The following is a 17,123-nucleotide window of genomic DNA, read 5'->3' on the forward strand; positions in this document are numbered from 1 at the left end:
AGATCAGAAGGTTGCTAACACTAAAGACTCTTTGGATAGGACATTCACAGTTGGTGATGATTCAGAGGTAAAGCATATAGAGTTTGTTATGCCAACATGGTTCTTCGAAGAGAAAGCTCCACACCTGGAAGACTATATTCCTAGTGTTCCTGCCCCACCAGAGTTTTGTTTGGGAATGGTCAACTCTACTACTCACATGTTGTTTCCCCCTTACCACTACAAAATTCGAGGACAGATTTTTTTAAGCTGGGGAGAGTTGATGCAAAATTATCACCAAACTGGGCTTCTTTTATTAGGAATAAGTCTAGGGTTGGGATATATATATGTTGGGCCTTTGATCCCAAGGGTTTTCTATGTAATAAGCCACTTTAATGGGCCTAGAATAGGGGTATATATGTTGCATACGGGATTAGCCCAATACTTGGTCTTATTTTTATGTTGTTAATTGAACCGGTTCAAAAATTGGTTGCATCCAATTGGTCCAATTGGTTCAATTTAAGTTATTTAGTTTATCCGTCTTTTAACTTAAGTTAGTAGGATTAAATAGGCCTTTTTACTATTTTAAGTTATTAGTTTTAGTTTTAATTCCTTCCCTTCCACGATTTATCAAGGAAGAGGTTAAATTGTATTAGGTTTTGGCTATTAGCCTATTTTATAAATATTCAAATCGTGGGAGGCTCCCCCACAGGTTTTTGAGTTTAAAAAAAATCGTGCTTGGCTGCCATTGCTACTGCTCAATTGCTCCATTGTGAGTGTGTGCATCCTTGTGGATCTCAAGGTGGAAAGGGACTGGTGGAATCCAGTTGACTCCTTACGCCGTGACGGCTGGGAGAATCTTCTTCAACTGGAAGGTGGGTTTATCCTTCTACCACATAGTTGCTGCCTCCATTGAAGAACTCCTTCAACAAGTAAGTTACTTATTTAATTACAGTCATTCCCCTCTTCTCCTAGCCTTTACTGTACATCCCCATCATTCCCCTCTTATTTTATTGGATCCTTTAAACCCTAACCAGCAACTTCCCCCCAATCGATCCCTTTATTTTTAGTTGAATCCCATAAACCCTAACTCATCTAGAACCTGTCCAGCATCAGTCCCTTATCAAAATCCTCTCAATTTTTTACCACAGCTTCTCCTTAATACCCCCCCCCCCCACTCGACCTAGCCTGCTGCCCCAATCCAATCAGCTAAACCCTAATCCCCTTCATTCCCCATTAACACCCGAAATTCCCCAAGTAGTCTAAATTCTGTCCAGACCTATCTAGCCATCAGAAAACTCCCAAATTCTGGTCAAACCTTTCCCCCCACTGCCAGTAAAACTCGACCAGAAACCCAACCCCAAAATCCCAACCTAAACCCTAATTTCAACCCCTTTTCCTAATTTCTAAAACCCGAAACCCTAACCATAATTCTGCAGAATTTTCAAACCTATCTAAACCTTGATATTTTTATACTATAATAACCCCCTAGGCCTGCCTATTAAAACCATATAAGACCCATCCCCAAATTCTAAAACCTAACCCTAGTTTTCACCCTAAAACACCCAAATCTGCCTCAATCAGCAGACAGTCTTGGAATCAGTGTTTACCTGGCTCCTAGTGGGACTGCCCCTATCTAGGACTACATTAGGGTGAGCAGAGAAAAACATTATTTTTCTCATCAATGATTTATAATCAATACTCTAAACCTTTTTTCTGCAATTTGAAATTCTCATCAAGTGAAGGATCCCTAACCACAGCAATGAATCTAACTCATTCAACACCTACAGAATGCATATATCCCAGCTGATGGACACACAGAAAAACAAAACAAAACAAAAAGGGCCCCCATCAACAAAAAACAAGATGACAATTACTGTGTAATATCACTTTGAATGTAAAGTGGAGAAGGTCACTCACCTTGTTTGCTTTAATAGAAAGCACCAAGAAGTAAAGAATGCATCTATGACTGGACTCATGATAACTTATTTTAGAAGGGAAGAGGCAGCAAGAAATAAAGCAATGCATGTACTAGATTCATGAAAACTTCTGAATAGAGATGCTGAAAACTAGGAAAACAAATAAAATATGATAGTAGAACTTACAGATAGTTGTTCTTCCTGAGAAGTCAATGGCCTGCTTGGACGATAGGTATTATTTTTACGCTTGGCCCACAACCAAAAGCGCTGGAACATCACTGGAATGCGAAACTCTTTAGCAACATATTCCTGTAAACCACTTCAATGGTTAGATAAACAAAAAAAGGAAAAATAAGAACTTGATTATTCCAAGTTCTCTGCATGTATGAAATAGAATTATGGTCAAAGGCTCTCTCTCTCTATGGTTGGATTTCTATTTCAATTTAGATTGGTTTATTAAAATAAGTGAACAAATAGATTTTTGGTCAAGAAATTGAAATGTGTGGTTGCATCAACTGAAAATAATTCAAGAATAAGAATTCAACCAAGAGAGCTTTGTTAAAATGAACATTTTTTTAATGAATTGAGTACGTCAACAAAAAATAAGGGGAAACCAAAAATAAAAAGAAAAAAGGATGAACATAATCTGTATGCCATTTATGCACCTAGGGCACTATGTTCACCCAAAAAGAAATTGATGGTGGATCACTTGATTGGTAGGGATGAGATCCACAGATTACAAAATATAAGCCTAATGGTGGTTATTTGGAGTAATCTGTATGCCATTTATTCACCTGGGACACTTTGCCCATGGCATTCGGGGAACATAGTGTAGACCTTCAATGAGCCTATACAGCTTCAAGAAACTGATGTGCAGCTACTGCAGAAATCCGAAATAGTCGATATTAAAGGAACTCTCAATGAGGTTTTGAATGTAATGAACTGTTTTTGGAATGTACGAATAGTGAATATTGAAGGAACACTCACTGGGGTTCTGTATGTGATGAACTGTTTTTGGAACGTACGGTGAGTTAAGAGTTTTTGCAGACAAGGCTCAAATTCTGGAGCTGATGCACAACTGAGTGATACGGACAGGTTCCTGGGCCAGAAATATAGCCGCTGGAACCCAAGGGGCCAGGTCCACAACACTAATTAAGTAGACAAGGTTCATAAGCCTTTGGGCCAACCCTTCTGGGTTGGGTGTTGCTGATTCACTCAAAACCAGAATCGTAGGGGACAGTAGTTTTATTTTGTCTTGTATTCACTTTCTATTTTGGTTCATATCTAAAGATCTTAGTTAGTTGCTTTGTAAGAGACTTCTAAAGACTTTCTAATTTGTTTACTTTCTATTTCCAAGTAGCAACAGTGGCTATATGTAATCCAGACCTTAGAGTCTCCCCCTCGTGGTTTATGAATGAAAATTGAGTACAGCTTTTCCTAATGGCTGTGGGGAACAGTAAGGTGTCAGACCCTGTAGGTAAGATACCTAGGTGAGACCGTGAGAGTGAGACTCGATCCACCATTCCATCCTTTCTGTCTTCTTACCCTATCTTCCACTTGATACTCTGCTGCCATTCTTTTGCATCTCAGAGATCCAATTGTAGGTGTTTTATTGCTGCTGCATGCCTTACTGGTTCGTTAGAAGAGTATCCTGCTGTTGTAGCTTTAGTTGATGGCCTGAGAAGAACAGAAGACACCCTCTGGCTCAGTTTTCCTATAGTGTTTTGCTGAAACATTCAAACCCTTTGAAATCCAGATCCACCCATCAAGTTTTGCTGAAGCCTTGAGTGTTCAATCAACACTACAACCCCTTCGACAATAGTTTGATAAACATGGTTAGGATTGCCTATATCAGTTAGAAACTATTTCTGAATCAATTCCATTAATTTTTGCTGAGAATTTGATGATTGTTTTACCCCTATATTACCTACCTTCAACCAGGTTATCATCCACATCTGGGAATTTCTGAATCAATTCCATTACTTACTATTTTGATGACTGCATAGTTTCTGGTAGAAGTTAACCCTCTACTGCAAGCCGACAAGTCAAGTCTGGTCCTGAGTTTTGCAACCTGTGATTATATATACCAATTCTTATTGTGTTGAGGAATTAATAGAGTACATACTCTGTTATCTATTTACTGTTAGGGTGAGTTATCAAATTCTGTTATTGGTATTTCGCTATAATTTGTTACTGTTGACATGTAGTGCTTTGCTATTGTAAACTGGTCTTACATTACTGAGCCATGTTGATGTCAATATTTTCACAATTTACAGACTTCAGCAGTCTCAGAATATGGAGGGGTTGGGCTTCTTTCTAGAGAAATTTGGTAGCCATAGTCATGTGCTTGTATATCCCCAAGTACATCCCTTTGATACAGCAATGAGAGAAAAAGACCAGAAAAGGAGAGGGGGAGAATCATTGGGGGTGGAAAATGGAAGCAAGGCCTATCAAGGAAGAATCTAGCCCACGGTACAAGCTTGGAGAGGATGGGATGAGAAATGCTCATCAATAATACATGAAAAATGGTTAAAGGACAGCAACGTTTGAATTTTCTACAGGATAGGTGATCTTGACCCATGTTCAAATCAAATATTCAGTGAAAATGGTCAGAATCTGGGTCAAAAGAGTTGAAATTTTGTACAATTTTGGAAATTGTAACGAAATATGGGAAATACTAAGAATTCTGCAATGAGACTTTAGGGGACACTTGTTCAAGCATAAATACAAGTATAACTGATAATATGTTTTTCACAACAAAAAAAAAAAACAAGAAACCCCCAAACTGGTAGTTTGGTTTCACACCCTACATTGTCAGTATAATCATCCAAACATTGCTCCAATCTAGTAAATAAAATTTGAACAAAGATGATAAGCTTTAGGGACTTGCATGCTTCTTGAAGTTGAGATAATGTTCGTACTCCAATATCAGAAAAAGTTGTTCTTAATTCCATTCAAGGGGGAAAATCCACAACATAAAGCTCAAAATACAAGCACAATTAAGATAAAATTCATTTCCTAGAGTGTGTTAATTGTCATATTTTAGCCTTCAACCTGCATATTCACATTTAAATGAAAATATATATTTTCAATCTAAAAGTGATACAGATTGAAATATATGGGATCAAAACTTCTTCCCATCTCAATGAGGGCCAACACTTCTCTTTCCTACTCGATTAGGCACACTAACCCATCAATGTTGATCCCTTAGGACAGAGGATAATAGAGTTTGTGTAGTAGGACGCGAGGTAGGGGGTAAAGAATTACAAAAAGTAGTTCAGATAGAGCTTAGCTGCCACTTCATATTATCGAACCCAACGTTGTCTTTCACTCCACGAACCACTATCCCAATCTCTTCTTTTTGCCTTTTTAACCCTCATAAGCAACACATTAGGCCAGGTACTGAGAAAAGCTAATTTTGGGGTCCAACTGATCTAACACCAAGATACAAACGCAACACCAACACTACAACCCAAACCACTGATCATCAGCATTAAATCATAAAATATAATAGCAAATATTGCATATGGCTTAAGCATACATGGAAGAATGGGTTATTAAAACATAGTTGTCAAGGTAATGCCGCATAAGGGTCCAGGCACCCTTTGCTGGAGGGCACCATGGTTGCCTAGGTTCACCTAGACAGAGTAACAACTATGTCTTAAAAGGAAAAAATTCCCTACCATAGTAAATTCCAACATAAGCACAATTTCTGAATACACCAACACTACTACCACACTAAGATTGGAAGAACCACCAAAAATGTCAAAATCCCATCAATGAAGCCAATATAAAGAAATTATGCAATATTTAATGTGTATAATATTGTAATTTGCAATGCAAGATAACATAACACCCCCTTTCCCACGAGGAAAGAAAAACTACAGATATTACATCGGCACTTTGCCTCTTTTTTCCATTAACTCTCACAAATAATATGCCAACTGAGCATGTCAAGAATCACTCTATATGGCAATAGAAAATAGGCCATCAAAAAATTGTTTCAACAAGAACCAGTATATCGGCTCGACTCAACTCAACAAAGCCTTGTCCCTAGAGGCAAAACTTCCTGAGATGCAATGCAAACACTTACTGTATACCTTGAAATCTATAAAAGGCATTACTTTTAGAATACTGAAGCTCAGGAGTTTATCATGATCCACAAGATCAAAATAAATATCCCTCCCTATCTGCTCCCTGAGATCCTCATCTTTTGCAACCTAATGGTACAAAACAATTACTTTAGTAAGAAAAGCAAGTGGTTCACCAATTCTACCTCTGGGTAGACAATCAATGATTCAAAAATCCATGTTGCATATATTTTACCTTTATGATTGTTATACAATCAGCCTCTGCCTTTTCCTTCTTCTCTTGCTCTTTTTTTTCCTGTTCTCGCTTCCACAACGAGTGTCCTAACCTAATGTTTTTCGCTATGTCCTTCTCATCCATGTCACAAAATATTTTCTCCTTGTCCCTTTCACGTATATAGACAAGCATGTAGGCAATGGTATGCATAATCGAATCAAACGGAGTGTACCTGGAGTCAGATTTTGTCTACGGCAATTGTTTGGAGAAAAGGTGAAAAGGATGAGAACATGTTAAAATGAAATGCTAGCTGAAGGATCCTTGGAGAAAGTGTACATATAAGCATATGTTTTTGCATGAATATCACCTGTTCCATACCACCATACTGCTCTTCCAAGGCCATCTTCATATCAGCTTTTGTTACCCGCTCATCATCAAACTTGAACTTGAATATAAAAACTTAAATGTTACTATTGAGAATTAATGATTAATAAACTCACAAATCTGTTGGACCAGTGCACTTCGAAACTATAATACAGAATCAGGAGGCAGTCAAGCATTAAGATCTCACAAAAACATGAATCAGACAGCACAAGCCAATGCTTCAACCCACACAATAAACCCCATCTGAGCAGTGGTAAGGTCAAAAGCCAATATCAAGAAAAACTACCAATAAGACACTGTAACTAACATAAAGTTCAAGCTAGCGAACCAGCTTATGAGTTTACAAGAGCAGAATGGGTGATGAAATATAGTTTATTCCTACAAGTGCCCTAAACATGGCAGAATACAGATAGGTTCAGCACCACTCACAATCAAGCACAATAAATTCATAGAAATCTCCTAATCATGGCAAAACACTTGCAATTTAACAGACAGCAGTAAATTATTAAAGCCTCTATACGAGTCGCTGCAATACTCTTAAATTTCAAAACAGTCCAACGCTTACAAACACCACCATTTCAAGGAAAATTAACACACCATTGATCAGAGAGGGTTGGCCTGATAAGAGCATAATGAGGTCCTCGTTCCCACAGAAAACCGTGAACCAAAACACTGCAAACAAACATGGATGAGTAAGGGGCAGGATGAAGGGAAAAAATAATGCAATTCCTTAAAGTAAAGCTGTATAATACATAATACAGTTAGAACTAAATCCTACTTTTTAAGTATAATACAATAATACAGTAACAAAAAGAATATTACAGTCAGACTACATAAATCCAAAACTACTCACCAAACAACAATCAAGCAAGGAATTTATTTACCAAGGAATTTCAACAACCCAATAACATCACTCAAACGCGAGATTTAACCCTTCCCAGACCCTACTAAACGTGGGAGCCTTGTGCACTGGGTACTGCCTTTGATAACATCACTCAAACGATGATCAATATTTTAATGGTCGAATCCAGACAGTGTCAATCCTGATATGATTAATACCTGTGAAGTGTATAAATGTCATCAACTCCCTGATTTTTATGCGACAAATATTTTCCGAGGTTCAAATGCAGAGGATACTCGTAATGATCAATTCTCTGCAACAATTAAAGCCAATAAATCAAAAACAATATTTAGAAGAGAATATCAAATAAGTATTGGGGGATGAAATTACTCTCCCAGCAAAAGAAATACAGTTAGTATTATTATTGAGAAAAAAAATTCAGTTCACAGTGCAAAAAATCAAAATAATATAATGGTTCAACCAAACAAATGATGATTGAACAAGACAATACTGTTGAGATATGTATCATAAGTAGGGGGTTTGTACCTATCGTGATTACATAGGGTAGTTGCTATTTCTTTGCTATGTTCCTACTCTAGGTTAGATTCTCTTGTTTCCTATTTTCCCTCTTTGTCTGATAAGGAATTAGTTTCCTTTTCTAATGTAACTTTCTATTGATTTAATTATAAATAAGACAAGGGGAGAAGAGACTACTATCACGTCACTGAGACCTAAAATAATCTATTGCAAAGTCTTCTTCCATCTTCTCTTCTCTCTTTTCTCCTCTCTAAAGTTACTGGTTACAGATCCTAGGTTTTCTACATGGTATCAAAGCTGTTGTAACCAGTACTTGTTCCTATTCGTGATTGCCGTTTTGAGAGTCTGTTTGGGTTTCTGGTTTGAAGAAGAAAACCCCAGTTCATAGAAGAAGAAGAACCAGGGTTTCATGTACTGAGTTCGTATGACTTTCGTATACTGCTGGTGCTGAATTATTTGATTTTACTCTGGTTTGCTACTGCTGGTTCCAATCGTTGATGTTTGAATATCTCCGTTGAAGATTTATTCGATTTTGAAAACTCTACATCAGATTTCAAATCTGATTTCTGCTCTTCCGCTGAGATACGTTGCAGACTACATACTGATTTGTTGATCGATTAATGAAGAACCTGGTTCTGGACTGTAGTTGCTTCTTTTCTCTCAATTTGAAGGTGATCGAGGAGCTGAAGTTCAGGACCTGCCCAATTTTTGGTCGGTTTCTCTTTGCTTGTCGTGAGGAAGAAGAAATCTTCTTCACTGTTCTCGTTCGTTGGTTGTTAGAGGTTTCTGATCTCCGCCGGATAGGTTGAAGTAGAAGAGGATATTGGGTTCTGTCTCGAATCCGGTCTCTGACGCTGCCTCCTTCCCCTGATTTCTCGGTTGCAAGGTTGAAGTCGTTCTTTCCCTGGTTTCTCGGTTGCAAGGTTGAAGACGCAACCCTCTTTTTTATCTTGGTAGTTTCTGCTTTGCCTTTTACCAAATTACCATTGCTCGTGGTCACACCCTCTTTATTTCTTCTTACATGGTATATTGGTATGCAGTCTCGTTTAGGATGGATGGGTTTCTTTTACTTTATTTGGTTTCTCAAACCTCATTATTTTCTCATGTCAATTCTGTCCCCTATGTCACACATGTCCCCCATGTCTATCATATCAGCCATACAATCCACAGTTTATTATATTCCTTATTTATTACTTTCCTAATTTGCCCTTGCCTTTAACCCTAATTCAGCTTCTATCCATCATTTACATTTGCTTCCAAGATTGTCCCTAATTAATAACTAGTAATTCCTATTGCTGCATCCCGTTGCTTTTTTGTTTACCAAAAGCCCTTGAAAAATTCTAGTTATTTACCAGCATGCCAATCTTTTCTTAATTGGGGTGTGTGCTTTGATTATTTACCAAATTGCCACTCTCCCTTTTACCTTTGATAGCTACTGTTACAGTATTATCTACCAAGTGCCCCTTGGATTTCAATTTAATTGCAATTCTGCCATTCCCCTTGCAATAATTCAAATTCCCTTCATATCCCTTACCTTTGGTATTTATCCATAACACCTTTGGAAATTTCTGGTAAATTATAATTTTACCATTCCTTCCTTTTTAATTACCCATAGCACCTTTGGAAAATTCTAAAAAATTACATTTTTTGCCATTGTCACTTACATCATCTCCATTAATTGTCTTTGTGTACTACTACACGTGAGGGGGAGATTGTGTACAATTCCATTGCAGAACATGCAAAAACTTGCAGACATTGTAGAAACTTGCAAACATTGCAGAACTTGCACAACCTTGCAGAACATTTGTGCAAAACATTGAAGACCAGTTTGTTTCTACCATTGCCATTGGGTATCTTTAGTTATTGGGTTGTATTTGTAGTGAGGGGGAGAATGAAGTATTGCCAGACACTGCTGTAACAATTTGGAATGCTCCTTCATCCACTACCATTGGGTATCTTTAGTTATTGGGTTGTATTTGCCATGAGAGGGAGAGCGAAGTATTGCCAGACACTGTTGTGACAATTTAGAATGCTGCTTCGTCCTATTTCGTTCAAGTTGGGCATGTGTGCTTTCTATGCGCCAACTTGAGAGGGAGTGTTGGAATGTTTGGAATGTGTGCTTTATGGTGATTAGAGTTCTCTCTGTGCTAACTGGAGTCTATTCTTATTGGTCCAAGCTGGAGCTTTCTTTTGATATATGTATACTCCAGCTTGAGGGGGAGTGTTGAGATATGTATCACAAGTAGGGGGTTTGTCTCTATTGTGATTACATAGGGTAGTTTCTATTTCTTTACTATGTTTCCTACTCTAGGTTAGATTCTCTTGTTTCCTATTTTCCCTCCTTGTCTGATTAGGAATTAGTTTCCTTTTCTAATGTCACTTTTTATTGATTTTATTATAAATAAGACAAGGGGAGAAGAGACTACTCTCACGTTATTAAGACATAACATAATCTATTGCAGAGACTTCTTCCATCTTCTCTTCTCTCTTTTCTCCTCTCTAAAGATGCTGGTTACAGGTCCTAGGTTTTCTACAAATACACATCAAGCAAAGAAATAAACAGGTGAAATTGTGTAGCAACCATACAAAACAAATCACAATATAGAATAAAAGGAAGCATATTTCTGACACACAAATACCCCATTCATTATACTTGATCCGTTTTAGCTGAAGCTGAAGGACAGCAGGGAAGTCAATGAATGGCCTAACATACTGGAAAAATCAAATTAAAAACATTTCCTCTAAGAATCATCTTCAGAAAAGTCATCAAACATGTGATTGCGTTTACGTCATCATGTCATGCAATTAAATATAAAACAAGTTGACTAAATCTAAAGAAAGTTAAAGAAGAGCCCAATTAATAAACAAAAAGACATTAGAAATGATAGAACTTGAAAAATGTCTTTTATGCTCGTCATTAGTGTCGGCAACTACAAATGAGTTCAACAGAACTAAGGAGAAAGGTACTGATTAATAGAAGTCATTTTTTACTTTCAAAACCAATCTAGAGCTTGATTTCTTACTCAAAATGCTCATTATAAATGCTTTACACACATAATACAGTGTGACGCAGGACAGGCATGGAAGCCTCTATAAGACTATAACCCGTCAGTTTGAAGCCTGAGATGTTCCCACATTACTACACTGCTAACCATTAACCATGAACAGATGGTGTGTTACCTGTAGTCCATGTTGTTTCATAACAAGTAAACATTACTACACTACAGCATCAAATGCTCCCACCTTACTACACTGCTCACCATTAACCATGAACAGATAGCATGTTACCTGTAGCCCACGTTGCTCATCACAAGCCTTGTTACTGTCCTCGAGGCATTCATCTTTCACGAACTTATCAATAGAAGCAAAGACGTCTCTACAACCTTTGACATCAAGCCGAATACCTGTTGCACAAATATATAGACTTGACTACCATGTACGAATATTGATTAAGACCATAAAGTTCTAACCTGGACAACCAACTTAATACTGAAACTAAAACACATACCATAAAAGGATACCTCATTCATACACTTGTCCACATAGTGCCCTTCAAACAACCTTCGTACACTACCCTCCACAACAGTTCCCTGAGCCAGTAGATAAAATGCTAAGTTCAGTTTGCCTCTATAAATCTTATAAAACGTGCCGACGAAAAAGCAACATGCACCTTCATTTTATCTTCCAGCATTTGAAAAAGAACACTATTAAATTCCAATACATCATGTTTCTTGAATACAAAATACTTTCTAAGCTCTTTCATCGCAACACTGTTGTCACCGTTCTGAACCCTATAGAATAAGCTCTGAAGAGCCAGGGGGGTGCACTCTGATTGCATATCATTCTCAGTTGTTGGAATCTGGTACACAACCTGAAATACACAATATAAAATACAGTCCTTTGTTATTAGGGATGGGGGAAGCAGCAGGGGAAGATAGTAGCAACTAGATAGCATGAAAAACAATTCAAGACTTAACCTTTCTAAAGCAGGGGATATGGTACAAAGTCTGGAGGAGAGAATTCATGTAACGAGTTCCTCTTTTCTCCTTAAGTCCAACATAACCTGTTTCCTTTTTCGAGTCATAAACAGCTTTGACAGCAACCTTAGCTTCCACAATTAGTGTGTCTTCCACAATATACCCGGTATCCCTGTTGTATAGTTGACCGGTAAGGATGAACCGCCGAAAACCATGGCGACTGGCTCGAGCCTTAAATTGATGATCTGTCTCTGACTCTGACAAAGTAAAAGACTGGAGTTATCACCAAATTCATAGGTGTAGCCAATATTCAATATCCCTCTCTCTTTTTCCAACAAGAAACACAAATACCACACATGCTAGAAGAATATCGTCCCAACCTGTATGCAATTATTTAATTTGACATCTATGAACAAATCATACTAAACAGACCAGATTTCCAGTACAATGATGAACACAAATAACCCTATGCAGTGGAAGGCATCTGGTGTAAAATGGGAAACTGACATTGTTTTTTCTCCTATAAAGCTCAAGAACAACTACAACCAGAGCCCATAACATAAAGGCCAAAGGAACTCTTTTGGCCCAGTTCCTGCAAGTGAGGCAATAGGGAGTCAAATCGTACAAACTAAGTATTCAGAAAGCGATAGAAATATTATGATGTACGGCGATCACAAAAGTAGTTTCACTATGAATATGCCGACCAAAAGTCCAAGGGAACTTTCAGCAAAGTTCTGGTCAGTGAGGCAATAGGAGAGACATCGGAGAGTACGGTGACAAAGATGCATGAGAAAAACTCCTGGGTGATCACAGAACAAAAATAAAGCAGATTTCACAATTATTTATAAACATCTGAAACACAAATTTCGTCCAGAACAACATCTTTCCCTAGGTAAGCAAAACTGCAGGATTTTACAAAGACATTTATTCAACCAGATAAAAGACACAACAGAGGATGAAAGAGGATACCATATATAAACGTTTTTTTTTCATCCTCTATACAAATCAAAGCCAAGCTGAATTGAGCGCAAATAGACCATTTGTAAGGCAAAATCACTGAATCTGCAACTTCGAGATACATGGACAAAAAACTTCGGTCCTTTACAATGAGCATCCGCCTGCCCAAATCAATGGAAGGTCGGAGATTAATTGGAAGAAACACAAGTATCCATCAATTTGCAGAAGAAATCAAACAAGAGAATACAGATGCATATACCACAAAAAACCCCCGCCAGCGAAGATATCAGAGTAGTGCTCCTCATCGAAGTTCAAACTAGAAAAATCTTCAATCTTCCACCTGAATTTCTCCTTAACTGGCTGGTTCTCAACCGTAATGGAAGTCCCTGCTCGAGCAACTACTAATAAGTAGCAAAATAATAAGAAAAGAGAAAACATTGAAACCCTGAGAACAGTCACAGTCACCGTTAACAGACATAGGAACCAACTGTAACTCCCAAATCATTATAAAAAGCAAATTTGGTCCATGTCCAACGAATCGAGCTAATCAAATCAGATAGAACTATAAACACTACGTCACAAAATTCACACCCCATGCTTAAAAACAACTAAAAGTATCACCTTCCATTTGCTGGGGACCGTCAGCGAAAGACGAATGAGGGACCAACATAGCGGCGTCTTCTTGCTGCAAGAAGAATCACCAATCAGAGCTTGTATCCAGTAAAATCAAGTTCTGTACATTGGGTGAAAACCTTTAAAAAAAAAATTTTTTGGGTAAATTACAGATCACCCTTGGTTTTCAATCGAAACTCAGATCACCCCCTGATTTTTGAAAAAACCCAAATCACCCCCTGATTTAGACCCCAAAATGACAAATTAGTCCCTACTATTAATTTTAAACTGTTAAGTGATGATGTCAGTCAGTTAAATTTTTTGAAAACCTTAGACTACCCTTGAACAGAAAATTACTATTTTACCCTTGGTACTAAAATACCCAACATGTACTTACCTTTTTTTTTTAATTAAAACAAGGAATCAGAGAGGGAATATTCCCTCTCCTTCTCCCCGAATTGTTAAAACTCTTGCAGCGGTGACTGGGTCGCCTGAGATCTCTCTCTCTCTCTCTCTCTCTCTCTCTCTCCTTTGTTAAAACCCTAACTCCATTCAGTAGCTGGAATGAAACCGTCAACCTTTGCACTTGGTACGGCGTTTCATGCAATCGTGGCCGCGTTTATCGCCTCGTTCTGGAAGGACTAAACCTCCGTGGCAGTTTCGAACCGTTAGCCTCTTTGAATCAGCTTCGCGTTCTAAGTCTCAAGCGAAACCGTCTCTCTGGTACCATTTTCGACCTCTCTAACCTCTTTGCACTCAAGCTTCTTTTCCTCTCTTACAACCAGTTTTCTGGCGAGTTTCCGTCGTCCTTACCGTCTCTTACCCGACTTTACCATCTCGATCAGTCTTACAACAACATCTCCGGTCAGATTCCGGTCACAGTCAATCATCTCACTCACCTTCTCAATCCACGCCTTGAAGGAAACCAGTTTTTTGGCCCGATTACAGGTTTGAATCTCCCTAAGCTACAGGACTTCAATGTGTCTAGTAATCAACTCACAGGAGCCGTATCGACGTCCCTTTCCAGTTTCCCCCAAACGTCGTTAACAACCCGTTTTGTGCGGTTCACCATTGCCGAGCTGTAAGAGCACGGCACCGGAGGGGGTCTTGGCGTCGCCAATAAGTCCAGTTAAAGGAAGTCCAACGGTTATCTCATCGTCTCCTGCGGTTTCTGTGCGTCAACGCACAAGGAAATGGAGAACGGAGAGTGTGCTCTTACCGGTGCAATCCATCAGGATCGAAGACAGTGAACATGAAAGGCGCAGGGGTAATTTTGAGGGTAAAGTTAAAATTGTCTTTCCACTTTTTGGTTTGACTTAAGATAGTCATTTTTACACCCGTGCATCAATGTTGAAAATAAAAGGAAGGATAGTATTGTATTGATCTAATGTTTTAGTATAAGGGTAAAATAGTCATTTCACACTAACAACTAACAGCATACTGTTACTATAGAGGGGGGACATTTGAGTTTTTTCAAAAACCAAGAGGTGATCTGAGTTTCAATTGAAAATTAGGGGGTGATCTATAATTTACCCTTTTTTTTTAATAGGTAGGGGGAGATGTAGGATGTGAACCAGGAAGCTTGAACTCAAGATCTCCTGGTAGCAATGGACCTTTACGCATCACTAGCTACTAAGTGCGCTAAGCATTTGACCACAAAACCCCTAAATATTGAATAAAACTGAAAATAGAATTAGGGAAATTGCGACTGAGGTCGATTCAGAACCTCCTCATCGGAAGCAAAATCCCAAGACGGTAAATAGATGAAACTCAACTATAATACAGTGAGAACTAACGATATATTGATTGATCACAAAAGCAAATACGACAGAGAGACACCAATTTAGGGTTTTAAAGATTGAACCAAATTCTGACGCAGAATGAATAATTAATGATATGGGAAACAAAAAAGGGTAAAGTACACGTACCCCCTATAATGCACCCAATATTCCTCGTACCCTCCTAAGTTTCTGATAAGTCTACGTACCACTCCTCAATATTCTACGTACCACACCCTTGCTTTACCGCCTAATGCCAGATAAATCCAAACTGTTAAGTACCACCGTGAAGTGCTAAAAACTTGACCATTTTACCCTTTGTTCTATTTTTATAAATTTGAAAAGACCTAATTGCCCTCACTTAGGTATTGTCCTAACCTAATTGAAAAAGACCATTTTACCCCCAACTATTTGTTCTTAAAAACCTAACCCAACCTAATATTACCGTTGCATACCCAGTGGAGAGAGAAACGAAAAGCTTGGGAGGAGAACCTCCTGCTCTAGCGAGGCGTCCAGCTCCCTGCTCCGTCCACGACTTCCTTCTCCGGCGACGACAACTTCTGCAGGTAACTCCTTCTCTGTTTCTTCTGCTTTGTCTCTGCTCCTTCTGCTTCTTATCTGCTCCATCCTTCTCTGCTCCTTCTGCTTTCCTTCTTCTTCTCCTTCTTCTGCTTTCCTTCTTATATTAAATTGAGTTTGGATAAATATAATTAATTTAAGAAAGAGACGACAGAATCTTCCAAGAGAAAGAAAATCAAAAAGATTTTTTTTTAAAAAAAAGAGTAAAATCAAAGAGAAAAAAGAAAAATTCAAGACTCTCTCTCTTTTTCACAGCCTCACAAGTTATTTGAGATGAAAAATGAGGGAATTAATGGGAAAGGCCTTTTTCGTCACTCCCATAAAACCCTTCTTTTCTTTCTTCCCCTCTCTCTACGCTACCTTAGCTCAAGATCTCCCGGATTGTACTAGGGTATCTTATTCCCTCCCTCATCCCCCCCCCCCCCCATAGTTTCATTTCATACCCTTCCCTTACTCCCTTAGAAGTCACAGGGGAGGAAGGAAATGAAAGAAAAGGAAGAACATAAATGAGTCTCTCCTCCATAGGTGGTAGATCAAAGCTTTTAAAGAGATGGGTAATTTTTGAAAAGGAAAACCACTTCTAAAAGATCTTACTAGATTTTCATTTCCTTCATAACATCTTTTGCAGAATCATCTTAAACTTAGTGGGTTATGTAAATCTTTCTACATCTCTGCAAAAAATCCTCTCCTTCAAAACGGTCTATCTTCATCAATTTCTATCTTTTTCTTCCTTTAATTGATTGATCTCGATCTCTTTCTCTCTCTCTCCATCACTTCTCCTCCACCGACTATTTAGAAGTTGGAAAGGGGGTGCCGCTGGTTCAGGGAGTTCGATCGTGAAAGGGGGTGATCGTGAAAGTGCAAGGGAGATTAGGGTTGAGGGAGGTCGTTCAAGAAAGGACAGAAAGGGTAAAATGGTCTTTTCAAATTAGATTAGGGCAAAAAGGTCTATTCATTTTATGAACAAATAAGTGAGGGCAATTAGGTCTTTTCAAATTTATAAAAATAGAACAAAGGGTAAAATGGTCAAGTTTTTAGCACTTAACGGTGGTACTTAATAGTTTGGACTCATCTGGCATTAGGGGGTAAAGTAGGGGTGGTACGTGGAATATTGAGGGGTGGTACGTGGACTTATCAGAAGCTTAGGGGGGTACGAGGAACATTGGGTGCATTATAGGGGGGTACGTGTACTTTACCCAAAAAAAAACGAAGGTTATGAAAAAGGCATGAACCAATCGAGAATTCAAACTGTATTTGC

General features: G+C 38.4%; 1 protein-coding gene across 1 annotated transcript in view; it reads right to left on the reverse strand.

Annotated features, from left to right (window-relative positions):
* Nucleotides 1–15,913, reverse strand: part of LOC122650855 (ubiquitin C-terminal hydrolase 12-like) — a 42,951-nt gene extending 27,038 nt beyond the window's left edge. The window contains exons 1-15 of the mRNA XM_043844231.1: nucleotides 15,779–15,913; nucleotides 13,518–13,581; nucleotides 13,156–13,297; nucleotides 12,920–13,057; nucleotides 12,790–12,841; nucleotides 11,940–12,212; nucleotides 11,633–11,833; nucleotides 11,471–11,552; nucleotides 11,251–11,366; nucleotides 7,644–7,738; nucleotides 7,178–7,256; nucleotides 6,568–6,645; nucleotides 6,222–6,449; nucleotides 5,996–6,115; nucleotides 2,082–2,204 (exon numbers count right to left, since the gene is read on the reverse strand). Of these exons, the coding sequence (XP_043700166.1) occupies nucleotides 2,082–2,204; nucleotides 5,996–6,115; nucleotides 6,222–6,449; nucleotides 6,568–6,645; nucleotides 7,178–7,256; nucleotides 7,644–7,738; nucleotides 11,251–11,366; nucleotides 11,471–11,552; nucleotides 11,633–11,833; nucleotides 11,940–12,212; nucleotides 12,790–12,841; nucleotides 12,920–13,057; nucleotides 13,156–13,297; nucleotides 13,518–13,581; nucleotides 15,779–15,913 (1,926 nt within the window). The remainder of the gene's footprint in view (nucleotides 1–2,081; nucleotides 2,205–5,995; nucleotides 6,116–6,221; nucleotides 6,450–6,567; nucleotides 6,646–7,177; nucleotides 7,257–7,643; nucleotides 7,739–11,250; nucleotides 11,367–11,470; nucleotides 11,553–11,632; nucleotides 11,834–11,939; nucleotides 12,213–12,789; nucleotides 12,842–12,919; nucleotides 13,058–13,155; nucleotides 13,298–13,517; nucleotides 13,582–15,778) is intronic.
* Between the last annotated feature and the right edge of the window lie 1,210 nt (nucleotides 15,914–17,123).

Source organism: Telopea speciosissima, chromosome 1 (genome assembly GCF_018873765.1).
Source record: "Telopea speciosissima isolate NSW1024214 ecotype Mountain lineage chromosome 1, Tspe_v1, whole genome shotgun sequence".
In the NCBI taxonomy this organism is placed as follows: Eukaryota; Viridiplantae; Streptophyta; class Magnoliopsida; order Proteales; family Proteaceae; genus Telopea; species Telopea speciosissima.